This window comes from Heteronotia binoei, chromosome 18 (assembly GCF_032191835.1).
Source record: "Heteronotia binoei isolate CCM8104 ecotype False Entrance Well chromosome 18, APGP_CSIRO_Hbin_v1, whole genome shotgun sequence".
NCBI lineage: Eukaryota > Metazoa > Chordata > Lepidosauria > Squamata > Gekkonidae > Heteronotia > Heteronotia binoei.
Window position 1 is genome coordinate 33932102 of NC_083240.1, and position 26855 is coordinate 33958956.

The 26855-nt window shown below is 51.9% G+C and overlaps 1 protein-coding gene across 1 annotated transcript in view; it reads left to right on the forward strand.

Moving 5' to 3' along the window:
* The first annotated feature begins 5526 nt into the window (after positions 1–5526).
* The window catches only part of DPH1 (diphthamide biosynthesis 1), a 69262-nt gene continuing 47933 nt past the window's right edge, over positions 5527–26855 (forward strand). Inside the window, exons 1-3 of the mRNA XM_060258726.1 lie at positions 5527–5640; positions 9972–10124; positions 14031–14094. Of these exons, the coding sequence (XP_060114709.1) occupies positions 5586–5640; positions 9972–10124; positions 14031–14094 (272 nt within the window). The 5' untranslated portion in view covers positions 5527–5585. The remainder of the gene's footprint in view (positions 5641–9971; positions 10125–14030; positions 14095–26855) is intronic.

Below are 26855 nucleotides of genomic sequence, written 5' to 3' on the forward strand. Positions count from 1 at the left end.
CCTCCAGGGAGGGGGTGCTGGCTTCCCGGGGAGGCTGGCGACGGAGAAGCGGGACCCTAAGGCGCTGGGGCATCCGCTGGTGGAGCCGGGCCAGGTTCTGCACTTTGTCTGGCGACAGCGCCTCTTGTCACCTCTACGACAACCCGGTGAAGCAGGCCGGCCTTACAGATCAGGGACTGGGACCCACATCCACCGAACTGCCCGGAGCAGAACCCGATGCCCCCGGCGTCGCTCCCCACGCCCTGGCCTTCAAGCAGGCCTTGCTGAAGGGCTGTGGAGAGAAGCCCGGTCCGGAGTACAGGCGACCCTCTCTTGAATGGCCTAGAGCCCCAGTCCCCGTTGAGAAACTCCGGGAAAGGGAAGGGCTGCTCCGGCTATGCCTCTCTGGCCTCTCTCCAAACAAGAGAGACTGCCTCCAGCCAGAGAGGTTCCATCTCCAGCTATCCAGGATCCAGCGCAGGCGGTATTCGAACCAACTTCTCCGACCTGGTGGCTTCTGGAGCTTGGGATTTGCCGCTGCCCCCTTCAACTGGCCGGGAAAAGGCATCGTTCAGGGATGCCCCGTCTTCCAGCCCTGCCTGTCTTGAGGTGTTTTGCCACCTGCTCTCCCCTGCCCGCCTCCTTCCAAGCCCTGAAAACGCCCCCTGCACCCTAGAACCGCTGGAAACGGAAGGGGTCGCGTTCGGCCCAAGCCCGAGTCTGTGCGCGCAGCTGCATCCCTTTTCCTGACACCCTCCCATCTCCCCTACACAGAGTGGGTAGCTCACTTTCCCTAGCGGAGTTCCAGGGGGCACCTCCGGACAGGCAGGGCCTGCTCGGTGTTGACCCCCCTCACCGCCTGAAAGCAGCACAGCGCAGGCATCGGTTAGGAGCGCAGCCAGCAGTGGCTCGCGCCTTCGGGGCAGTCCTCCCGAGCAACGCAAGACCTTTGGTCCTAAGGAGGGCGGGAAAAAGAGTGGGGGAGCGCGCTGCGGACCATGTGCAGAGCGCCTGCCCTCCCCCGCCCCAGTCGCCATGGCCCGGCTTTTGGCAGCCAGCTGGCCGCCTGCGGGAGGGGGTGCTCGCGGAACTCTGCGGCCAGTCTCGGCTGCGCGATCGCCGGCGTCGCTTGAGCAGATCGACAGAGGGAAGCACCTGGCTACGAGGCTCCAGAGACAGGCTTGGCTGGGGAGGCTGCAACCGGCATCTCTGTTCCTTCGCGGTGTGTGTGTGTGGGGGGGGGGGACGACAGCGGGGGAGGTGAGCCTTTGCCGGTATCCACCGACCCTCCCACCCCTAAATGCAGTGACCGAGCCGCTGGCTTCACTGCCCCCCTCCCCCCTTCTCTAGCTCTTCTGCCAGCGCCTCGGGGCAGGGACCCATTTCCTCCTCCCGACCACAGCGGCCCTAAGCCGCCCGTCCCGGGAGCCCCTCCCTGGCCCCCTCCTTCCTTCCTTCCTTCCTTCCTTCCTTCCTTCCTTCCTTCCTTCCTTCCTTCCTTCCTTCCTTCCTTCCTTCCTTCCTTCCCCCGAGAGCTCCCTGCCCGAGCAGCCCTTCCGTTAGCTTGCGGGATCGGGGCCCAAGCAAGTGACCCTTCGCAGGCGCTGTCCTCTTTCTCTCCCAGATGCCGCCGCCTCTCGTCTTGGCTCCAAATTTGCTCCGGAAGTGGTGCGTTTCTTTGGCCCGGAGAGGGGGTGGGGGTGGGCTTGGCCTTCAGGGCCTCTCGGGAGAGCGTGTCTCTTCGAGGGTGTGCGGGCCCCGGCGGCAGCTTGGGAGCTTCGACGCTGGCACCCGGCAAAGTGCCGTGGCGGAACGCGCAAAGTCAGGGACGTGGGGGTCTCATCCTCTACCTGACAGGGCAGGTGCACTAGGGATCTTGTGCTAGGGATCCCCAAGAGTTGCTCTAGTGGATCGGGGCCCCTGGCTTTCCTCTCCAGAGCAGGCTGTGCCCCTACTGGTTCGTTGAGAGGGGCGGATCTGCGGGCTCAACAAAGCATTTGCTTGGCCTGTGTGGAAGGTGGCCATCTCCATTCAGTCCAAGGGACCAGGCAGTAGGCAAAGAAGATATTGGATTTATATCCCGCCCTAATCTCAGAGCCTCAGAGGGGTCAAAATCTCCTTTACCTTCCCCGCCCCCCACAACAGACACCCTGTGAGGTGGGTGGGGCTGAGAGAGCTCTCACAGCAGCTGCCCTTTCAAGGACAACTGCTAGAGTTGACCCAAGGCTATTCCAGCAGGTGCAAGTGGAGGAGTGGGGAATCAAACCAGGGTCTCCCAGAGAAGAGTCCACACACTTAACCACCACACCCGACTAGCTCTGACGTGCAAGAGCTCTGTGCCTGAGACCCCGGAGAGCTTGTGGCCAGTCTGAGTAGAGGACACTGACCAGGATGGACCCAGGGTCCGATTCACACGCTACAGGGAAGGCGCCTGCCCCTGTTTCTGGGCGGGGTGGGGGGGAAGAAAGCGCCAAGAGGGCCCCTGCCTTTTCCAAACCAACCCAGGAACCAACCCCTGGAGAAATGTGGGGTGACATGATAGAGGTTTACAAGATTATGCATGGGATGGAGAAAGTAGAGAAATAAGTACTTTTCTCCCTTTCTCACAATACAAGAACTCATGGGCATTCAATAAAATCGCTGAGCAGTGAGGTTAAAACGGATAAAAAGAAGTACTTCTTCACCCAAAGGGTGATTAACATGTGGAATTCTCTGCCACAGGAGGTGGTGGCGGCTGCAAGCATAGCCAGCTTTAAGAGGGCATTGGATAAAAATATGGAGCAGAGGTCCATCAGTGGCTATTAGCCACAATGTATGCATATATATGTATGTATGTATGTATGTATGTATGTATATATGTGTGTGTGTGTGTGTGTGTGTGGGCCACTGGCCTGATCCAACATGGCTTCTCTTATGTTCTTATGGACTTCCTGATGGCACCTGGGTTTTTGGCCACTGTGTGACACAGAGTGTTGGATGGGCCATTGGCCTGATCCAACATGGCTTCTCTGATGTTCTTATGAAATGGGGAGCTTCGAATCACACCTTCGGTTGCACCTGTATTGCATGTCACACGAGAACTCGCGCCTGGAGAAAGAACAGACGACCTGACACTGCGCCCGGGTCGCGGGTGCCCTCCCGGTTACTTGAGAAGGCAGCTTGGGGGCTGGATCTCACCGGTTGGCCGGGCCTGGGTCGACACCTGCGGCAGAGAAAGAAAGACCGAGGTTTAAGAACGTCAGAGAGGCCATGTTGGATCAGGCCAATGGCCCAGCCAGTCCAACGGCCCAGCCAGTCCAACACTCTGGGTCACACAGTGGCCAAAACCCCCAGGTGCCATCAGGAGCTCCATCGGGGGGGGGGGGCAGGACATTAGAAGCCCTCCCGATGTGCAGCCCCCCCCCCCCCGCACCCAGAACATCACTTGCCCCAGACAGAGAGTTCCAACAACACGCGGTGGCTAATAGCTTCTACCCTCCTCCCCCTTGGAAGCCTCTGGGGACCCGAAAACGGCAGGCCTCCTGCCCGGGTGGGCGCTGCGCTGCGACCCGGGGTGGGCGAGCGTGAGGCTGGCGCGCCTGGCACGGATCCCTGCCCTCCGCTGCTGGGAACAGACCGGCTGGGGAGATGGGGGGGGGCGGGTTGGGAGGGGGCTTCTTGGCGCTCCCCCGGCCCTGCTCAGGGAGGGCGGGGGCGCGGGGGGGGGTTGAGGCAGGCAAAGCCGTCCAGGGTGGGGGGGGCGCCAACAGGAGGAGCCCACGCGTGGCCAGGCTCTGACCAGCCTCGGGGGGGGGGGGCGGCGGGCATTACTCAGGCGCTGTGTAAGAAGCCCGGCCGAGGGGGCGGAGCAGCTGTCGCTCAAGCTGTGCCTCGGGAGGGGCTGGGGAGGGGGTCGGGGGAGAAGGAGCGCCTCCCAAAATGTCAGGGGAGACACGAGGCCACCTGAGGAGGGAGGGAGGAAGGAGAGCATCCAAGCCCCCGCCCCTGTGCTTGGGAGAAGGGGGGGGTGTTTGGGGGCTGGGAGAGAAGCAGCGGCGGGGCAAGAGCGACCCTGGAGGTGGGCTTTAGCCGTGGACCCTCGGGGCCCAGCTGTGTTCTTCTCAGGTGCATTCCTCCCAGGTGCAAAGGAGGGTGGGAAATGCCCGTTTGCAAGGCGGCTGAACGAAAAGGGATTGAGTGCATCCCAAAAGAAGCAAGTGGCAAGCGGACTAGCCCCCTTGGAGAAGCAGGCGGGGCACGGCATGGGGGAGCCGGGGAGGGCTCCGCTTTGTTTGCATTTCCTTCCTTTACATCCCACGGTTCTGCCCCCTGGCAGCCCCAAAGTGGCTTTCTGCCCTCCTCCGTTTTATCCTCACGACAAGCCGGCGAGGTAGGCTAGGCCGAGAGCGGACGGGCCCAAGAGCACCCAGCCAGCTTCCGTGGCAGAGCGGGGATTCGAACCTGCGGCTCCCAGATCCTAGTTTAACGCTATTCGACCACACTGGTTCTCTAGCTCATTGTGCCGCAGGGGGAGAATGGGCCGCTGATGCCTTCGGGAAGCTTGGCGGGGGTTGTCCGCGGGCCATTGGCAAGGGCTGACTACGGGGGCCGTCTTGAGCGCCCATTTCTGAGTCGTCGGGCCGCTATGCCTGGCCCTGGAGGTGACGCTCCTGCTGCGGAGGTGGAGGCAGCAAATCCAGGCGCACAGGTGAATCTCTGCGCCTCCCTGAGAAGACAGAATCCTGTCTCCTGTGGTGTGAAAAAGGCGATTGGTATGAAACTCGGGTGGCCAGAACCAGGGTGGGAAACTGCCGGAGATTTGGGGATGAAGCCAGGGATTTCAGCAGGCGTCCAATGCCACGGAGTCCACCCTCCAAAGCATCCCTTTTCTCCAGGGGAACTGATCTCTGTAGCCTAGAGATGAGCTGTGATTCCGGGGGATCTCCAGGTCCCACCTGGAGGCTGGCATCCCTAAAATTGGGGGGGGGGGAGAGGCCGGCTGGCCAAAGTTGCAGGAGATGCCAGGGCCAAACTGGCACGGTGAAAAGCCGATCTCCGGCTGGAGCCCCTCCTTGGAGGAGACCGCTGCCGCCTGGCTCTTTGCTCGCCTCCATTTCGCCTCAATCTGTGCCGTGCAAACAGATAAGGGCAAGCCAAAGGCTTCAGAGGGCCCCCGGTGTGCTGTTGAAAGGAGGCGAGCCAGAGCTGGCAGGCAGGCGCGGAGTCTCAGTTCTGGCACTGGCGAGAAGAAACGGTTGCCAGAGCCAGCAGCAGCCGCCGCCGCCAGCACCTCTCTTCCCGCGCAAGGCCACAGCGCCCTGTTCGCCAAGCAAGGCTGCGCTGGGGGGCTGAATCTCTCCGAAGAGGTGCCGGGGCTAAGACTCATCCACTGCTCTCTGTGTCTTGGAAGCGAGGGCAGGAAAGGCCCGGTGCGTCTGCTGGAGACCACGGATGCTTATTAAGCTAGGTCTTGAAACAGATGCCCGGGAGGTTCAGTCCCGCAGGCCGGGAAGAAGCAGCAGAAGGCACCTTCTCGATGCTCTCGGCGGACTCCTGCTTCTGCTTGGCTCTCGGGCTCGGCGCTCGATTGGCGCTGCCTTTCCCGGCTCCACGTGGGTTTGGCAGCCATGGAGGGTTCTGCTATGGCGGAAGCGGGAGGCCTCTCCGCTGTGCCGGCCCCAGGTAAGTGGGGAGCCGCTCTCGGGTTGGGGACGTGTGTTGCGGAGAGAAAGGAGATGCCTGAGAACGGCTTCTCCAAAGGCCTGGCAGTTAAACCGCTTTTCAGCCGCAGCCCCGTGAAGTAGGCCATTTCCTGATCGTTGCTTCCCAAGAAGAACATATATGAACATATGAAGCTGCCTTATACCGAATCAGACTCTCGGACAATCAGACTGGCAGCGGCTCTCCAGGGTCTCAAGCCGAGGTTTTTCACTCCTATTTGCCTGGACCCTTTTTAGTTGGAGATGCCAGAGATTGAGCCTGGGACCTTGTTTACCAAACAGATGCTCTACCACTGAGCCACCGTCCCTCCCTAGGGACCTGAGGGCCGGAGATTAGCGATGTATCCAAGACCACGCGCATATCACATGGCGTGGCAAGAAGGGATTGCACCCCTTCAGACTGCATTTGCAGGGTCGTGTTTTGGGATGCTCTCCCCTCTGTTAAGAATTCCCTTTACAACATGGAAGGGGGGGGGGGGGTGTCATCCTGCTGTTAGCTTATTATTTACGGGGGTGAAGGATCGTTCTAAGCTGGACACTGCCTTCTCTAAGTCCAACGTGGTGTAGTCCATTCTCTCATCTATGTATTTGAACTAGGTTTGAACCATGATCTCCATAGCAGAGTACAGCCTTGGAAAGGACGTTGCAGAAGTTACTTGTCCAATGAGCAGTTTACTGACTCATTTTCCTGCTACAGGTCTTTACAGACAAGGGCTGCTCTCTGTGCAGTTTCTAGAAAGAGGCATAGAGACTCCAGTCTAACCCCTGTGGATTCGGAAGCATGAGGGAGCGATGACATGGGTAGCACTTCCTTGCTTGGCCACCTGGTTCGATTCTCACCTTTCCCAGACAATCAAATCTGTGGCAGTGAACAAGTGTTCTAGTTTCTAGGCCCTGCTGCCTTGACCATATAGCTGTGAATCAATAAAATTTGCTTTCTTTTTGAGGGGATGTGATTTAGGTGATCACAACTTGCTAGTGCTTGTAATGTTTTTCGACTGATGTCAGCTGACAGGCAGTGTGAGAAGGCCTGGGTTCAAATCCTCACTCAGCTCTGAAACTTAGTAGGTGGTTTAGGCAGGGGTCGTTTTGTAGAAAAATAGGTGGTGGAGCTCATCCAGGGATTGTTATGCAGCTGCACCTACTATTCAATGGACAAGGAGGTGGAACTCTCAGAAAGAAGAGGTGGAACTCTCAGAAAGAAGAGGTGGAACTCTCAGAAAGGTTCAGGAGCTGTGCTCCTGTGAGCTCCGACTGAATCTGAGGCCTGGGTTTAGGTAACAGTGATTCCAGTAGTGAGAATGTTTTCCTGGGAGTAAGTCCTATCAAATAAAATGGGGTTTGCTTCTGAATAGACCTGTTCCAGTCTCGTTCCCTTTATCTTGGCCGAAACAAACTGTCAGGCTTGTTGGGATGGGATGGAAGATGGGAGAAACATGCGTGTCCTCCTGGGCAGAAGAGCGAGATAAAAATTCAATAGTAATAAGCAGCATTCCCTCTAAGCTGAGTTAGTGTGAGCCAGCACACAATTTTTTAGCCTCCAACTCACACATTTTTGTCTTGGCTCAGGAAAAATGGTCCCAGGGCGCAAACTAATGTATGCAGTAGCTCACAACTTTAATGCCAGTAGCTCACAAGGGAGACTTTTTGCTCATAAGACTCCACAGCTTAGAGGGAACATTGGTAATAAGTATATTTTACTAAAAAAACTTGTGTTGTACTATTGGGGATCTTCAGATAGTTTGGCATTGTGAGTTATGTTTGAGACTTTATGTGGCTCCAAAGTTTTTTGTTACTTCTCATGCATCCACACTGGGTTTTTCTTTATTGTATCCTGTACTCAAAACACCTGGTGAGTTGATCTCTCTTCTCAATGAAAGGGAATTAGACAGATTCAGGGAGGAGAGGTCTATCCGCTGCTTCTAGCCACAGTGGCTAGAGGGAACTTCCACATTCCGAGGCAGTAAACATGTGTGTCCTCCTGGGCAGAAGAGCGAGATAAAAATTCAATAGTAATAAGCAGTGTTCCCTCTAAGCTGAGTTAGTGTGAGCCAGCTCACAATTTTTTAGCCTTGTCTTGGCTCAGGAAATTTTTTTGCCTTGGCTCAGGAAAAATGGTCCCAGGGCGCAAACTAATGTATGCAGTAGCTCACAACTTTAATGCCAGTAGCTCACAAGGTAAAGCTCTGAATACCAGTGCCAGGAGGCAACATCAGGGGACGGCCTTTGCCAAGTTGTTTGGCCCTCCAGAGTAACTGTTAGGCCCTTGCGTGGACAGGATGTTGGACTAGATGGACCACTGGGCTGATCCAGTGGGGCTCGTATATTCTCTGATTCCCAATTCCGAGTTGAGGAACCGAAGCAGGAAGGGGAGAAAGGTGAACTACTGGGCAATTTGCCCAAGGCCACTGGAAGGTGGTGCTTCACCTCCGCTCTTGCCAAATACCATCCAGCCACTGCAGCTTTGCCTGGAGCATCTCTTTTAGCCTCTTCTGCATGTGATGCCTGTTCTGGTTGCGTCGGTCCTGACAGCTTGCTGGGCGGGCCCGGAGCTCGCCTGCTCTCCTCCGTGAGTGGGCCAGGCGGTGCGTGAGTCAGTCTTGCTTGCTTCTTGGCCTCTTCCTACGGCAGCAGCACCTGTTCACCATTGGGGCATAGTCATAGCAAAGCATAAATAGGCCCCCACCACCCCAAATTCTCAGCTCTCCCCCCCCTCCTAAATATAACTCTTTGCCAAGTTGTGTCCTCTGGCAACGCTACCGCTTTGCTGATTCACAGAACCCTGTTTGTGCTAAAAGAGGGGTAGGGGGGGGGGAAGACCAGAATAGCAGGTTGCCCTTTCGGTTGACTAAGGCGTTGGTGCCCTCCTGACCTTTTTTGATCCCCCCCTGGTGGGAGGCTACTGAACACCCAGTCCCAAAGTTGACTCAGCCCTCCTCAGTTTGTACCCTTCTGCTGGTGTGAGATCTTATCTGGCTGAAATTCTGACGGGGGGGGGGGGTGCAGGGGCTCTCCTGCCGGCAAGGGGGACATCAACCTGCTAGTGCCCAGCCTCAGTTGAGGTGGGGGCTGTCGGGGGACCTTCATGAGCCCCCAAGTGTTAGTAGAAGAGTGAGGATTGGGGGCTGTTCCTTAGCTGGGGTCTCTTATGCTGAACGCTCTCGTCCATAGTTCTCATGACTCCCTCTTGTTTTTCTTAATCCCAGAGATGAAAAGAGATTATATGGAGGGTCAAATGAAATCCGCCCCCACCCTACCTCTTCTTACAACCACTTAAAAGATAACCAACTGAGGAAACTCGATCAGGGCTCTTAGCCTCTGCCTGCTGGGCTGTGGGTGGGTGAACTGGGGAAGGGCTTCCAGCTTGTGCAGGATCTTGTATCTGTGTTTTGACAGGTCTGAGGGGGTGTCCCTTGGAACTCTCTGAGACTTGCCTCAGAATCACGCCTGCAGCAGGATCTCTGTTTGCAGCATGGGCTTGGTGGTAATTCTCCTGTAGTGAGAGCAGAGGAAGGGAGGAAACAAAAATGGATTTGAAATGTAAATGGATGGAGGTAGTGACTCCAGGCCAAAGGTGGGAAGTCCTGTGTTTATTTGCTGCTTGGCTGCCTGTTGAGCAAGACCTCCCACTAGAAGGAAGGATGGAATTAAAGAGGGCTGCAGAAATTTCCCGCTTCGTTTCATAGCTCTTGTAGAAACTGTATTTATTAACCTTGGTGTCAAGGCAAAGAGAAGTGCAAGCAGTGGTCACTGATTTATATGGAATGTGTGTGCTTCCTTCTCCCACTGGTGCCAAGAAATAATTCCCTATTTTGGCCTTATGGGTTTTTTTAAAGTCTCTTTCTAGCATGATTGTGTAAAGTGCATACATATGTATTTTATCTTTCTGTGCAAAAAAAGTATCAAGAGTTTTAATAAAGACGTGCATAATATTTGTTCAGGTCTTGCGGCTCTCAGATATTTATTCTGCGTGACTCTTACATTAAGCAAGTTTGGCCACTCCTGTTCCAGGGCCTTTGAGACTCCTTCCCTGGGAGTTTGGAGCTCAAAAGACCAGTGGCCAAACCATCCACCTGGATTTCTTTCTGCACTTGCAGAGTGTCCCTCTTCGCCTCCCTGGAGCTTTGTCTTTCCTTCCTTGGGCATAAATGGGAAGACACCTTTGACCGTGCCCAGCCCACATGCCCCTTGCCGCTGTATAATCTCAGCAGTTGGGTGTGTGTGTGGGTGGGGGGAGAGGTATGGTCCATTTGGGCTTGATCTGCAGTGCGGCTCTCTTCCCTTCTCTTGCAGCCCGCAAGGCCCGGCGTCAAGTCGCTCACCAGATCCCCCAAGAGATCCTATCAAACCCAGAACTCCAGGCAGCTGTGGGAGCCCTGCCTTCGAACTACAACTTTGAGATCTACAAGACGGTGTGGCGCATCCGGCAGGCCGGGGCTAAACGGGGTGAGCACCTCGGCTGCAGGGTGGATGAGGCTGTTGGTGCATCAGGAGGTTCCTTCTTCCAGCCCTTTTCTGGCTGACTCGGAGCCACCTCCTGTGTCTCCTGGCAAGTCACTTTGGCTCTGTGGGGGTCTTTTTTGGGGGGGCGGGGAGGGGATCCCAGCTCCAGAGTTAGGGGAGTTATAGTCGTGATTGAGTGTGTGTAGGGGGGTGGGTGTTGTAGCTGTGTGTTGTTGGGAGTGGCTCGTGCAGCCCTGATAGACTGGTGCCCAGATGGGCCAGCTGTAAAACCATTGTTGCTGCCGGCTGAAGGTCTGCCCAACGATTGGTCTCTCCATCAGGATAGCGATAGCCCTGGACAAGGTGGCAGGAGAGGCGCAGGGCCATGGTCCCAGAACTCCTGTGCCTGTTTGGCAAGGGTGAACCTGGAAGGGTTGCGGGGGGGGGGGGGGGAGGTTGCCTCTACGGTTGCTGACCAATGTTCCCTCTAATTCCCCCCCCCCTACTTTTTTTTGTATTTATATGTGCATGTCTGTGTGCGTGCACGAGTGTGTTGGGAGAGCCAGTTTGGTGTAGTGGTTAAGTGTGTGGACTCTTATCTGGGAGAACCGGGTTTGATTCCCCACTCCTCCACTTGCACCTGCTGGAATGGCCTTGGGTCAGCCATAGCCATGGCAGAGGTTGTCCTTGAAAGGACAGCTGCTGTGAGAGCCCTCTCCAGCCCCACCCACCTCACAGGGTGTCTGTTGTGGGGGAGGAAGGTAAAGGAGATTGTGAGCCGCTCTGAGACTCTTCGGAGTGGAGGGCGGGATATAAATCCAATATCTTCATCTACCTCACAGGGTGTCTGTTGTGGGGTGGGGGAAGGGAAAGGAGATTGTGAGCCACTCTGAGACTCTTCGGAGTGGAGGGTGGGATATAAATCCAATATCTTTTCTTCTTCTTCTTCTTCACACTTGGAAGTCATGGCGACCTCTGGTTACTGACCCCTACTGGAGGCCTGGAGGATATTCAGGGAGGTGGCTGAATAGAGCCTGCCCTTGTCCTCCTGACTGCTGGTATTCCAAGGAGGTCTCCCATCCAAGTACTTCACAGAGTCGACTCTGCTTAGCTTCTGAGATTGGGCTTGCCAGGGCTATCCAGGTCAGAGATATCCTGAGCAGAAAATAACTGCTTCAGCTACATTCCTGCCCATCTGAATAATGCTAATTGTGAACTTATTTAATTAGTTTATTTAACTTTTGGAACCTTTTAAAATGATGCGTTTTGCTGTTGTTGTTCAATGCTCAGAGCTCTGAGTACTCAGGGATTGAGGGATTTATAAATCCAATTTAGAAATAAATAAAATAAATTTATAAACAGGGCAAAGGGCAATGCCCTGTGTTGCTCCAGATTGCTGCTGAGCAGGGCTTCCCGAGTTAATTAGCAGCTGCTCATGGGCACAGCTTAGAGGAAACACTGTTGCCAACCTCCAGGTGGGGCATGAAGATCTCCCGAAATTACAGCTGATCTCCAGACAACAGAGATGAGATCACTCTGGAGAAAATGGCTGCATTGGAGGGTGACCTCCATGGTGTTATACCTCTTTGGCATTATACCCCACTGGGGTCCCTTCCCTTCCCTTCCCAAACCCACCCTCCCCAGGGCCCCACCCTCCCCCCAATTTCCAGGAATTTTCCAACCCATTTAGATAGATCCAGGTGGGCAGCCGTGTTGGTCTGAAGCAATAGGAAGAAGAAGACGACGACGACGACTGCAGATTTATACCCCGCCCTTCTCTCTGAATCAGAGACTCAGAGCGGCTTACAATCTCCTATATCTTCTCCTATATCTTGGAGTCCAGTAGCATCTTTTAAGACCAACAAAGTTTTATTCGGAATGTATGCATGCACGCTTCAACAGACAATGAAATGGGGTACATATTGCTAGTGGGCAGTGATTAAGCATGCAAAATAGTTCCAAGTCAGAATCTATGCCAAAATAGTATAACTAACAAAGCGAAAGAACAACCATTTTGGTTTAGATAACCATTTGTTGTGTTGGACAACGGCAAAGTCAGAATTGAAGAGCAATGGGTGAGCGTGTCACAGGCAACAAATGCAGAGTCTGTGATTGGCCATACAGCAATTAATCACTGCCCACCAGCTATATGTGACTCTTCTCCCTGTACTCCATTTCATCGTCTGACGAATGCACACGAAAGCTGACATTCTGGATAAAACTTTGTTGGTCCTAAAGGTGCTACTGGACTCCAACTTCGTTCTTTTCCAACCCCTTGTCCCACCTGTAGGCATGCTGGAAGATCAGTTGGCTATTCCTCTGTTCCAGGGCTCCTATTGGAGGGAGAGGGGCTGATCTATCTGGCTGTGGGGGAGGGGCCAGTTCCAGCTGATCAGAGCCCCCTCCCGGGCTGGGTCTGAATATAAAGCAGGGCTTAACACTGTTTTATTGCTTTCGCATGCTCATGCTACCCCGATCAAAGGTTTGCTCATTTTGTTAATTTTACTATTCTGTCATTGGGTCTTAAATTTGTACCATTTTGCATTCTAAACCACTGCCTACCAGTTATATATGGCCCTGCACACTGTACCTGATTCCTTGTCTGATGAAGTGCGCTTGGAGCACATGAAAGCTTATGTTCTGAATAAAACTCTGCTGGTCTTAAAGGTGAACTTGACTCCTGCTTTGTTCTACTGCTTCAGTCCAACACGGCTGCCCACTTGGATCCATAAAGCAGGGCTGTGATCTTTGCTAAAGGTGGGGGCCTCATCCAGGAGGGCTCCGGAACAATAAAGAGTAAGATAAAAGCCCCGTTAGGTCAGTCAGGCCAAAGGCGGTCTTCTGCCAGATTAACCGCTCAGCTGCCGAAAAGCTTATCCCCCAAAGTTAGGAGGTTTGAGAGAGAAACTCAGAAAGTTGCCGAACGTCATGTTTTTGGATGATGACTTGCTGCTGAGTCTGGTGTGCGTGCGGTTTTAATTTTTGTCAGCAGCTCGGAACGTTTTGGACAGATGGCCCTGTGTTGAAATGAGAACGAGTGCAGGATCCGAAGGGTTAACCCTCCACTGTCCTTGTTCTTGCAGCATTTTTTTGCCTTGGGAGGAAGCAGCCCTGCCTGCCTGTGTTACAAAGGCCCCCTGCTGTCCGGACTCAGGCCTAGATGTGTAGGTGAAAGCTGCACAAAAGGGCTAGGTGTTCATGCAGGCCTCGAAATCAGGTTTGCCCAGTCCCAGTTACATTGAGATGGGCTGTGTACTGAAAGATATGTGGATGCCCTCTGCATGGGCCCAAAAGTAAACGCAGAGCCTATTCGCTAGCTAGGTTCAATGTGGTACCATCTGCAATACTTCTCGGAAGATTCCATACAACTCCCTCTGTTAACAGACTGTGCACTTGTGCACATCCAGAGATAGAAACTTTAGAACGTGTTCCTAAACTATTACTTTTTCTTCTGACTTCCGCTCCATACTCATTGACCCTGTCTGAGTGAGCAAACATCGAAGCCCTAGGAATGTAAAATGGTCTTCTTGCTGTCGACTCGGAACCAATTGGTAATTGAAACTGTTGCAAAATTTTTGTATTTAGCATCTGGGAGACGCTTAATGTATTTGCAAAATGCCATTGGATGGATGGATTGGTTCCTTCCAATGTTAGATATTATGCCAATAAAGGTGATTGATTGATTGATGTGCCCAGAAGCATTCTTGAAGTCACAAATGCCAGGGTGAGATGTACCATGGAGAATAGTTTTTGGAAGTCTGTAAAGAAGGATATCCCCAGGATCCCAGCTTGCAAAGCCTAGTTCCCTGGGTGAATACACTGGCCGAGGCTTTTGAACCTGAACCTGCCCAAAGGCTTGTGCATGAACCAAGCTATGCCCTCCTGATGTGGTCCTTTTCTCTCTCTCAGTGGCGCTGCAGATGCCTGAAGGCCTCCTCTTGTTCGCTTGCACCCTGGCCGACATCATTGAGAGGTAAGGGGAGGGCAGATGGTTTTTCTCCAAGTGCTGCTTGCCGGCTTAGGTCAGAGCGGAGTGGATGCGTGGGAGAGAGGGAGAGGCTGGGAGTCACACGCTTGGTGCTGCTCATCTTTCCGCAGAGCCCAGGGCGTCGGACTTTTCCACAGCTGAGAAGGGCAGCCGTTCCCCAGTCAAGTGACTGTGGGCGTCAGCTTTCTCTTTGTGGGAAGCTGTCTTTTTTCTAGTTCAAGGAAGGGGAGGGATGACTGATTTTTTTTTTTTGGGGGGGAGGGGAGATTCAGGTGAGGTAGCTGTGTTGGTTTGAAGCAGCAGAACAAAATTTGAGTCCAGCGGAATGAAGTTTGAGTCCAGGGATGGCCAAACTGTGGCTCGGGAGCCACATGTGGCTCTTTCGCACATATTGTGTGACCCTCAATACCCCTACCGCCTTGTTGGTTGGCTTGGAGAAGGCATTTCTCTCTTTAAATCACTTTTCCAAGCCAGCCAGTGGCTTGGATAATGCATCTAAAGTTAAAGTTGCTTTCTTTCCACTTCTCCCTCCCCCACTCCACCATATATCTTCCTTCCTTCCTTCCTTCCTTCCTTCCTTCCTTCCTTCCTTCCTTCCTTCCTTCCTTCCTTCCTTCCTTCCTTCCTTCCTTCCTTCCTTCCTTCCTTCCTTCCTTCCCTCCCTCCCTCCCTCCCTCCCTCCTTCCCTCCTTCCTTACCTCCTTCCTTACCTCCTTCCTTACCTCCTTCCTTACCTCCTTCCTTCCCTCCTTCCTTCCCTCCTTCCTTCCCTCCTTCCTTCCCTCCTTCCTTCTCTACCTCCTTCCCTCCTTCCTTCCCTACCTCCTTCCCTCCCTCCCTACATCTGGTGTTGCTTCAATGTGGCTCTTACTTTAAGCAAGTTTGGCCGCCCCTGTTTAAGATCAACAAAATTGTGCTCTTGATATTGGCTTGCTTACAGCCAGAATAAAACCGTTGATCTTAAAGGTGGTCCTGGACTCAATCTTTGTTTTGATCGGGGGAGGGGGCATTAGCAGGCAGAGAATGGGGAGTGTGGGCTTTCTCTACCTGGCCCACTGAAGCCAGCGGATGGAATGACTGAAGCAGACAGCATTTCCACATTAGGTCAAAATGGAACAAATTTAGAGGATCGGTTTCAGAGGGGAGCCCTGTCCATCTGCAGTAGAACCGTTAGATTTGAGTCGTGGAGCACCTTAAAGTCCAACAAGAGTATCAGCTTCCGAGAGTCAAAGCTCCCTCCATCAAACACAGTAGAGCAGAAGTTCTTTGATCCAAGTCAGAAGGTGGGAGGGGCATTGTAAAGAACGCTTCAAAAGGATGCGCAGGTACAGTGAGATGGTCAATATGGTGTGTATCGTATTCAGCTTGATTAGAACAGAGGGGAAGTGCTTGGGAGCAGAAGCCAAGCATTTGAACACTGGAGGTATGGGACGGGGGGCTGCTGGAGGGTGGGGAATGTGCACCCAGAGGCACGCAGCTCAAAAACTTGCTGCAAAAATTGTAGAAAACGAATTTACACATTTATTTCCACATGCTGACCCACTGAAACACCCAAACAACCAATAAGCAATGCATAAGGAGCATCAACTCCATTCTAAGTTGCTTTCATTAATGAACACCTGTATCAATTCCAAGGGCTCTGTAGAGTTCCAAAAGTCCAAAGAAAGTCCAAATGTGGGATGTACCAGCGCAACAGGGGAAATGGCAAGGGTGGGCTGGTCCAGAGAAAAAGAGGAGGAGATTGGATTTATACCCCGCCCTTTACTACCTGGAGGAGTCCCAGAGTGGCTTACAATCTCCTTTCCCTTCCCCTCCCCACAGCAGACACCCTGTGAGCAGTGCTCCCTCTAAGCTGCAGAGTCTTGTGAGTAAAAATTCTACGTTGTGAGCTACTGGCATTAAAGTTGTGAGCTGCTGCATAAATTACTGTTCTCAGGAGTCATCCTTCCTGAGCTAAGACAAAAATGTGTGAGCTGAAGGCTAAAAAATCCGTGTGCTAGCTCACCCCAACTCAGAGGGAACATTGACTGTGAGGTAGGTGGAGCTGAGAGAGCTTTCCGAGAACTGCTTTTGAGAGAACAGCTCTGTGAGAACTGTGGCTGACCCAAGGTCACCCAACAGCTGCAGGTGGAGGAGGAGTGGGGAATCAAACCCAGTTCTCCCAGATGAGAGTCTTTGCACTTCACTGCTACACCAAACTGGCTCTCTGGATTGGGTCTGACCATCTCATGGTGTTTTTTTCGACTGTCGAAGTGTGGTCGCTGCTTGGGGAAGCAGAAGCTGTTGACCACGCTTAGCTTCTGGTCTGTGAGATGGGCGGGGAGGGTGGTATTACGCCAGGGCTGGGGAAAGGAGCCTACCGGCGCTGCCCGCTTTGTGCCCAGCAGAGCAGATGGTTTGGCAAGCCCTCTGCTGCAGCATTCCTGGCTGTCCCTGTTCCTTTAAGAGCAGAAGCCTCTCGCCCAGCATGGGGTCTCTTTTAAGTCTGCGACTTCAAAGGCAGCTGATTATGGCGATCCTTTTATCTGAATGAAACCTGAAGCATGACTTCCTTCTGCGGAAGCGGCTGGTTCTGATCCTCCCTGCTCCATCCTCCGTTGTTGCCAAGGCAAAGGAAGGAGGGGGCTGGCGTGGCCACTTCGTGCCACATAGCTGGCGTGCCCTTGACTTCTCGGCAGAACCCTGGAGACTTGTGACTTGCAGATGAGAGCGATTTGCAGAACAAGCCCCATATCGCTTGTGTTCTCGAAGAGGAGAGGTATTATCAACAGCGGACGAGCCCTGAAATCCCTTTCTATATATATATAACTAGATAACTATAACTATATATAACTGTATTCTGGCCCGAGGTGTAGCTTCACGCACTGTGAAGTCCGAGCAGTTGTGGGGGCAAGGAGACTGCCCGTGGGCAAAGCAAATGCTGCCCACTCACTGGCAGGGAAGTTCGGCTTCCTCCAAGGCCACCTTCCTCCCACTGGCTGGCTGACTACCGGCAGCTCTCCAGAAACTCAGGCAGAGACAGACCCTTCCCAGATTGAATTCTTAGAGAAGCTTTTAAAATGGGAGATGTAGGGGCTTTAGGCTAGGCCTTGTGCATGCAAAGCCTGAACTCTGCAGCTGAGCTGAGGCCCCTCTGGGCAAAAGACAGAGAAAGAAGAGGCGCAATGTATATAGTTATAGTTTTATATATATAACTATAGATAACTAAATTTGAGTCCAGTAGCATCTTTGCGACCAAAAGGAGTGTAAGCACCCTTTGTCAGACGTGAAAGAACTCCGAGATCTCCGCTTCTACTCATGTCTGACCAAGGGAGTATTGGCCAGTGTTCCCTCTAAGCTGAATTAGTGTGAGCGAGCTCACAGGTTTTTTAGCCTTCTGCTCACCCATTTTTGCTTTAGCTCCAGAAGGATGGCCCCAGAGCAAACTAATTTACGCAGTAGCTCACAACTTTGATGCTGGTAGCTCACAAAGTAGAATTTTTGCGCTCAAGACTCTACAGCAGGGATGGCCAACGGTAGCTCTCCAGATGTTTTTTGCCTACAACTCCCATCAGCCCCAGCCATTGGCCATGCCGGCTGGGGCTGATGGGAGTTGTAGGCAAAAAAAACCATCCGGAGAGCTACTGTTGGCCACCCCTGCTCTACAGCTTAGAGGAAGCATTGGTATTGACTCTTGAAAATGTGCACCCTGAAACTCCTTTTGGTCTGTAAGGTGCCACTGGACTCTTAACTTTTACTGCTGTTTCCTATGGCTGCCTGTTGGGGAAATGAAGGGTGCAGGAACCCATTCACGCTCTCCCGTTTTCATTGTGTTCATTTGGGGGAGGAGAGAAGGTTTCCCAATTGCATCAAGAGAGAGAGACCGTTGTTCCGTACCCCACCCCTAATTTATTTTAACTTCCATCCCAAATGTCAATTCATTAAATTCTGTCAATTCATTAAAACGTGTAAGAATTCAATACCAAAGAAGGTCACATCACTCGATGCGATGCGAAGCGTCCTAAAGCCGCCGGGAAACAAAACCAAAGTTTCAGCTATAGAGTCTAATTAATCTAGAGATTGAAATAGCCCTGGTTAGCAGAGGCAGATGACTGAGACTCAGTCCAGCCCTGATTCTGCGACTTTGCTCTCCGAAATGTTCCAAAGGTGTACAGATAAGTGGTACCTCCACATTCAGAGGCAGTCCACCTTTTAGTATCGGATGCTGGGGATCCAATCCAAGGAAGTCCCTTCTGCCATTTGACCCCCCTCCTTGCCAGCTGCTTCTGCAAACTGGATAGCGGACTATCTGGTTAGCCTCCAGTTCACACATTGCTGTCTTGGCTCAGGAAAAATGGTCCCAGAGCAAAGTAATTTATACAGTAGCTCCCAATTTTATTCCAGTAGCTCACAAAGCAGAATTTTTGTCCACAAGACTCCATAGCTTAGAGGGAACACTGGTCAGTCTTGTCTACTCAGACTTGCAGCGGGCTCTCCAGGGTCTCAGGTAGAGGTCTTTCACATCACCTGGTCCCGTTAACTGGAGATGCCAGGGATTGAACCTGGGACCTTCTGCATACAAAGCAGGTGGTCTTCCGCCAACTGTGAAGGTTTATTTTAGCTCTCATGGAAAATAGCCATTGTTATTCAACTCGAATTTTATTGGAGCACGTGTTCTGTTTTACCGAAAAGCCGAAAACACCAGGTAGGCAAACACATGGCTGTTATAAATAAGGTTGCACGGAAAGCCGCTGTAATAGGAACGCTGCAAAGAAGGAGTCGAATATAATGTGCATGCCTGAATCAACTCCTACACATCCACGGTTGCAGCCTGTTAATACATTTCCAGATAATGCAATGTGCAGTCAGCCTCGCTATCTCCTGTGTCAGCGAGTTCCGCAGGATTAATGATGTGTTGGGTAAAGAGCTTCCCTTTGGTTCTGCCCCGATTCTCCCCCGTTTCGACGACATGGTGTGACGTTCCAGTGCTGTGTGAGGCGGAGACTTGCTTTCTCTGCCTCATCCTGCATCCTTTTAGAAACCTCTCTGCCTGTGGGACGAGGAAGGGGGCGGAGTGCGAGTTGGTTGGGCCCCAGCGTAAGGGACTGTGCTCGGCTGTCAAAGCAACGGCCGGGCAGCGTTGGCTCTCTCACTTCCTCCAGCTGGCATGGTTTAATACCAAGAGTCCTTGGCTGTCTTTTCAAACCACCTCCCACCTTCCAGCCTCCCCCCCCATGCTGCTCCTGCGTTCCGTATTCGAGTTCTCTTCTTTAGACGTCTCCGTGTGAGATATTTAGACCTTAAGTGAGGTGGGGGGTGGAGGTCATGGCCGGGGAGAGGTGGGAGGGCAGCAGGCACCTGCTTCATAAATGCCAGGGAATGTCACAAATTTCAGGTTGGCATTCAGTGTCACTTGCTAGGCTTCTGGCTTGCTTGGCGGCTGCTGCCGCCTCCTGAGAGCCAGTTTGGTGTAGCAGCTAAGTGCGTGGACTCTCCTCCGGGAGTGGGTTTGATTCCCCACTCCTCCTCCACAGGCACCTGCTGAGTGACCTTGGGTCAGTCGCAATGCTTGAAAGAGCTGCGTTCTCAAGAGCCATTCTCGAAAAGAGCTCTCTCAGCCCCACCTACCTCACAAGCAGCGTTCCCTCTAAGCTGAGTTAGTGTGAGCTAGTTCACAGCTTTTTAGCCTCCGGCTCACACATTTTTGTGTGTGAGCTAGTTTGGTGTAGTGGTTAATTGTGTGGACTCTTATCTGGGAGAACTGGGGTTGATTCCCCACTCCTCCACTTACAGCTGCTGGAATGGCCTTGGGTTAGTTATAGCTCTTACAGAAGTTGTCCTTGAAAGGGCAGCTTCTGGGAGAGCTCTCTCAGCCCCATCCACCTCACAGGATGCTTGTTGAGGGGGAAGGAGATAAAGGAGATTGTAAGCCCTCTGGGGCTGATTCAGAGAGAAGGGTGGGGTGTAAAGTGGGGACTTTGTTAGGGGATGTTTGCTGTGCTTTTCATCATAGCTGTTAATGTTGTGAAACGAGAAGTGCTCTGATTGGATGCAGTGCGATTTGGGAGGAGGGGGAACCGAAGGAAGGTTGTGGAAGGCTGCTAGCTGAAAGGGTGCTGTGCAGCTCTGGTTGGAGGGGTATGAAGAGGTTGGTGCTTAGCTTTCTCTTTGCTAGGTCAGGGTAAGCTTGGGAGGGGGGGCGTGTCTGGCATCCTATCTAGTCAGGTGTATAACCGCAAATAGTCCAACTGCAGAGGTTCATCTCCCTCCATGATCCCTCTCTCGGCTTGGCTTCGCGAACGAAGATTTAAGAAGGGTGCAATAGTCCACGTTTGCTGCAGGCTCGCTGGTGGCTGACAAGACCAATGTGGGACAGGCAGGTCCGGCCACAGCGGCTGCAGGGAAAAGTCTGATTTAGGGTTGGTCCTGTAGCAGTGCGATTCTTCCTCAATCTCCTTTTGTCCTCAAGACCAGCTATGCGTGCGTTCTCAAAGGAAGAGACAGCCTGGTGGATGGTGTGCCTCCATGCTTTGCGATCTGAGGCTAGGTCAGACCACTGGTGATGGTTGATGTGACAGGTGCTAAGGGATTTCTTCAAGGAGTCCTTGTACCTCTTCTTTGGTGCCCCTCTATTTCGATGGCCGGTGGAGAGTTTGCCATACAGGGCAATCTTGGGAAGGCGGTGGTTTTCCATCCTAGAAATATGCCCCGCCCAGCGCAGCTGCGTCTTCAACAGCAGTGCCTCGATGCTGGTAACCTCTGCCTGCTTGAGGACTTCAGTGTTGGTCACAAAGTCACTCCAGTGGATGTTGAGGATGGTGCGAAGGCAGCGCTGATGAAAGCGCTCAAGGAGTCGCAGGTGATGACGGTATAAAATCCACGATTCGGAGCCATAGATGAGGGTTGTCATCACAACCGCTTTGTAAACATTGATCTTTGTGCCTTTTTTCAGATGCTTGTTGCTCCACACTCTTTTGTGCAGTCGGCCAAATGCACGGATCCCCATTTGGGAGAAAAGCAGGATACCAATGAATAAAATAAACAAAAAAATTCACAAAGGAAGTCTGGAGAACTGTATCAAATTGAGATGATGAGAGATGAATTGTAGACCAAGAGTGGTCAAACTTGCTTAACGTAAGAGCAACAGGTGTTTGAAAGCCACAAGACATGAATGTCAGATGGAGGGAGGGAGGGAGGGAGGGAAGGAAGGAAGGAAGGAAGGAAGATGAGGAGGGAGAGAGAGGTAGAAAGAAAGCAACTTTAAACGCATTCTCCAAGCTACCGGCTCGCTTGGCTTGGAGAAGTGATTTAAAGAAACAGATGCCTTCTCCAGACCAGCTGACAGGGCAGTGGAGGCTTTGAGAGCCACACAATATATGTGAAAGAGCCATTTGCAGAGAAATTGCAAGCTCCTTATTCTAATTACCCTGTCCTGTCCCCCCCCCCCCCCCATGCTAATGAGGCCTAGAGCCTGCATAGACAGCCTTCTGCACTGGCTGTGGGAGGTGGAATGGGGGGGGGGGGGAGACCCGGAGGGAAAGGCTTTTGGGAAGTGCTTCAGCTGATTTGCTGGATTGGATCCCCGAGGTCTGGTCAGTCCAGAATTCCAGCGAGGTGCCTCTTAGAAGACCCCAAGAAGCGAGGCAGCAGCTCTTGCTCAAGATGTGTCTGCAAAGGTAGACTGCTTCTGAACCTGGAGGTTTTGCGTGGCTGCCATATTCATGATGCTGGCCCTTCTGTTGGCAGGTGAAGTCCTTTCAGGACCTGTAGTGGGATCAGATGGTGGGGGTTTTGTGCCTTGGTCACCTTTCTCTTTGTACTGACCCCCTCAGGCACTGTGGGGAGAGTTTTAGTCATCTAACAAGCTGGGGGGTAGGTAGCCTTTCCTTGTGGCCTTGCTCTCTGCCCCTCCAACTCTGCCCCTCTAACTCCAAAGAAGCAGGGGTGGAATTCTAGCAAGAGCTCCTTTGCCTATTAGGCTACCCCCCCCCTCCCCGATGTAGCCAATCCTCCAAGAGCTTACTGGGCTCTTAGTACAGGGCCTTCTGTAAGCTACTAGAGGATTGGCTGCATCAGGGGTATGTGGCCTAATATGCAAAGCTCCTGCTAGAATTCCACCCCTGCGAAGAAGAAAGTTGTGAATGGGAAAGAGCCTGAGCCCAATGTGCTCAAAATGGCGTTTTTAGCACAGCTGAAACTTTGGTTGCCCAAATTCTCTGCCTTGAGAAGCTGACTTGGAGGCAGAAGCCGACTTGGAGGCGGAAGAGGCCGTAAATTACGCAAAGCAAGCACAATTGCATACATTTGCTTATTCTGCATAATTCATTCTGTGGCTGATGAGGAAATGCAGGACGCTCCACTCCTCCTCCCCCTCCCCCTCCCTGTGGGAATTCAGGTCAGCCCTTTTCTGGCAGCTGAGATTCTACCAGCAGTCGCCAACACACCTTCAGGACTAGCACCTTTAAAAAAAAAAAAAAAAAAGAAAACTGATGGGTTGGAGCTGGACTACGTGGGTGCCGTCTGCTGATTCCCCCTTCCTGCTTCAGATGGCCTTCATGACATTCCTCAGGCTCCCCTGTCCTGTCCAGCAGGCAGAGGAGGCGGGAAGCTTCCGTTCTGCCAGAGGGCATGTTGGTCTAGATTTGTTTCTTAGGTATGCACCATTGAGACTTGGAGATTTATTGGTTTTCAGTTTCCCCAGTAGGTCTACAACAGGGGTGGCCACATTGCAGCTCTGGAGCCACATATGGCTCTTTCACATATATTGTGTGGCTCTCAAAGCCTCCACTGCCCTGTCAGCTGGTCTGGAGAAGGCATCTGTTTCTTTAAATCACTTCTCCAAGCCAAGCGAGCCGGTAGCTTGGAGAATGCGTTTAAAGTTGCTTTCTTTCTACCTCTCTCTCCCTCCTCATCTTCCTTCCTTCCTTCCTTCCTTCCTTCCTTCCTTCCTTCCTTCCTTCCTTCCTTCCTTCCTTCCTTCCTTCCTTCCTTCCTTCCTTCCTTCCTTCCTTCCTTCCTTCCTTCCTTCCTTCCTCCCTCCCTCCCTCCCTCCCTCCCTCCCTCCCTCCCTCCATCTGACATTCATGTCTTGTGGCTTTCAAACACCTGTTGCTCTTACGTTAAGCAAGTTTGACCACTCTTGGTCTACAATTCATCTCTCATCATCTCAATTTGATACAGTTCTCCAGACTTCCTTTGTGAATTTTTTTGTTTATTTTATTCATTGGTATCCTGCTTTTCTCCCAAATGGGGATCCAGAGTGGCTTACCTCATCTCCTCCAGTGTATCCTCACAATCCTTTTTATTTTTTTTTAGCAGGAACTCCTTTGCATGTTAGGCTACACCCCCTGGGTGTAGCCAATCCTCCCAAGAGCTTATAGGGCTCTTCTTACAGGGCCTACTGCAAGCTCTTGAAGGATTGGCTACATCAAGGGGGTGCAGCCTAATATGCAAAGGAGTTCTTGCTGTAAAAAAAGCCTTGATCACAACCTGTAAAGTAGATTAGGCTGAGAGAGCGTGACTGGCCCAAGGTCACCCGGCGAACTTCCATGGTATTTGAACCCCGATCTCCTGGATATTAGTCTAACACTTTCCACCACTGTACTATGCTGGCGAGAGTACACACGCCAGGCTTTCTTTCCTTTTTCTTTTTAAATCACAATTAGGCAATATATAGACAGCAACTACAGGATAATAAAGATAATATTAATAATTAAAAATGGAAACTTTAAAAAGTTTGAGCAAAATCTATAACATTGTATAGGTAACTCATCGCTTTGAATAAAATTGCAGAAATTCAAAATATTTGTGATTTCTAAAAGAGCTTGTACCCTGTGGAGTTTGGTCTAATTTCTCTATTGTGAGTGACCATTTTGTTATAAATTTAAGGTATTCCTGATATGGGCTTGCTTGGGAGATACCCACAGTGATCTTATCCATAATGTAGTGGTCCCAAATAATTGAGTACCGCCGAGTAATATTAGGGCAATCTGTAGATTTCCATTTTCGTGCTATACATGTTTTGGCAGCAGTCAATGATATTAAAATCAAGTCTTTCCGGATATGAGGAATATTAATATATTGCCAATTATTTAATGACATAATTGGTGAACACAGATGGAAAGATTGAACAAAGCAGGAGTCAAGTGGTACCTTTAACACCAACCAGTTTTTATTTAGAACGTACGCTTTTGTGTGCTTTTAAGCACACTTCGAGGAATCTAGCACAGTGAGCAAAGCCATACATCAGGGGTGGCCAATGGTAGCTTTCCAGATGGTTTTTGCTTACAACTCCCATCAGCCCCAGCCAGCATGGCCTATGGCTGGGGCTAATGGGAGTTGTAGGCAAAAAAACCTGGAGAGCTACCGTTGGCCACCCCTGCTATACATAGCTGAGCACCCCTGCCATACCTAGCTGGTACCCTGTTGCATTCTGGGCCACTGCCTACCAGCTATGTATGGCTCTGCTCAGCTATGTATGGCTTTGCTCACTGTGCTGGATTCCTCATCTGATGAAGTGTGCTTAAGAGCACACGAAAGCTTACGTTCTAAATAAAAATTGGTTGGTCTTAAAGGTGAAACTTGACTCCTGCTTTGTTCAACTGCTTCAAACCAATACGGCTGCCCGCTTGGATCTATATACAGATGGAAAGAATTCATTTTGCTTCTCTCTGCCATCTCCCCACCTTTGTTTAGCAATCCTTTTATTCATCGGCCATCCAAAGGCCCAGTTGATTCTCTGGCTAGTTTGTGGCTCTGGAAGTACGTAAAAAAAATGCTGAATGTTGTCCAATCTACTCTTGAAATTCTCTTTTTGCACACCTAAATATTAGCTTATGCTTCTTTTGCTAGAGCCTGTGTTCCTTTGTGTTCACTTCAGACTTCTCACTTTTTAAAAGAAGCCTTTTTTGGGGGGGGGGGGGGCGGTTAATGACATTGTATATTCTGACATGGTTCAAATCTTATTTTGAGGTACGGCAGCCCCCAGTTTCTTAATCTTTGCTTCTCCTGAGTGCATCCCCACTTCGGAGCAGTGGGCTCTGAAACAGACTTTGGACCTGGTTCTGTGGGGCAGGGGGGCAGCTGTAGCTCTGTGGTAGAGCTTCTGCTTGGCACACAGAAGGTCCCAGGTTCAGTTCCCAGCATCTCAAGTTAAAACAACCAGACAGTAGGTGATGTGAAAAACCCTAGCTTGAGACCATGGAGAGTCACAGACAGGATCTGTGGCTTTGTAGTTGAGCATCCGCTTTGCATGCAAAAGATCTCAGGTTCGATCCCCGGCATCTTCAGCTAAAAGGACTGGATAGCAGGTGATGTGAAAGACAGCCGGAGACCCTGGAGAGCTGCTGCCAGTCTCAGTAGGCAATACTGACCTTGATGGACTGAGGGTCTGATTCAGTAGAAAGCAGCTTCATCTGTGTTCATGCATGCATGACACCTTTTGCAGGGCAGAGTCCCCAGGCTCTGGAGATGTTTGCTTTGGGGTGTGTAATCTGTTTAAAAGTAGGAGCATTATTTGTGGTTGGATTCACGAATATGGAATTAGGAACTGTAAACCAACTTCAGCTTTTGGGTGTCTGGCGGTACTTTGGGGGGGGGGCAGGCTGCAGCTGTTTCTCCCCCGCCCTCCAGGGTCAGTTGCAGTGGTGGCTGTGCGTTCTGTATTCTGGCACAGGAGAATGCCTGTCAGCTCTGCCTGCGCGTGGCATGCTTCCTTGCTGAGTTTCACAGTCCCCGACACACCTACCAGGAGCGGCTAGCAGGGCCAGCCCTAGACTGCCTGGCACCCTAGAAGAAGATAATGGGTTTATATCCCGCCCTCCACTCCGAAGAGTCTCAGAGCGGCTCACAATCTCCTTTACCTTCCTCCCCCACAACAGACACCCTGTGAGGTGGATGGGGCTGAGAGGGCTCTCACAGCAACTGCCCTTTCAAGGACAACCTCTGCCAGAGCTATGGCTGACCCAAGGCCATTCCAGCAGGTGCAAGTGGAGGAGTGGGGAATCAAACCCGGTTCTCCCAGATAAGAGACCACACACTTGAATCACTACACCAAACTGGCTCTCCCTAGGCAAGGCTAACTTCTGGTGCCCCCCTCCTGCACTGATAACATCACCGAGTCACATGGGGGCACCCAATTCCGTACCCCCAGAAGGCGGGCACCCTAGACAGTTGCCTAGTGGCAGGGCCAGCCCTGATTCTCTGTCTCTTTTGGGTGCTCCCCCCCCCAACCCACACCTCGCTAGGCTTGCAGGGAAGGGCCTGTTAGCAGAATCATGCCCTCCGGCTTTTCTAACCCAAGCGAACGACCCGCTTATGGCTTTCCCTTTAAAGGGAGAAGGCCGATGAGCCCCTTCCCCGTGCCGTGATTTTTGTTTCTCTTCTTTTTTAAAAAATTAATTTATCATCTGCCTTTCTCACCGAGAGGCAAGGTGGCTTAACCCCCTCTTAGTCAGTGCAACCAGTGGGATGAGACACCTAATCGGCAAGGCTGTCGGAGTAGGTATACAGCAATTTGAAACTAAGCCAAAAGTATTAGACATGATATGTTAAACAATGCAGAAAATGGTATTACATAAGCCGAAGACAATGCAGTGGGAAAGGGATGATGCGTATGGCAACAGATAGCAGGCACGGCCCCTTTATTAAAGCACCTTCCTGAGCCACTCCGCTATAATAATAGCCCCTTTACCTTTATTTTTTTTAAAAAAACGCCCTCCTGAACGATTCTGTCCCGGGTAGCTTGCAGAATGCCAAGAGTGTGGGAG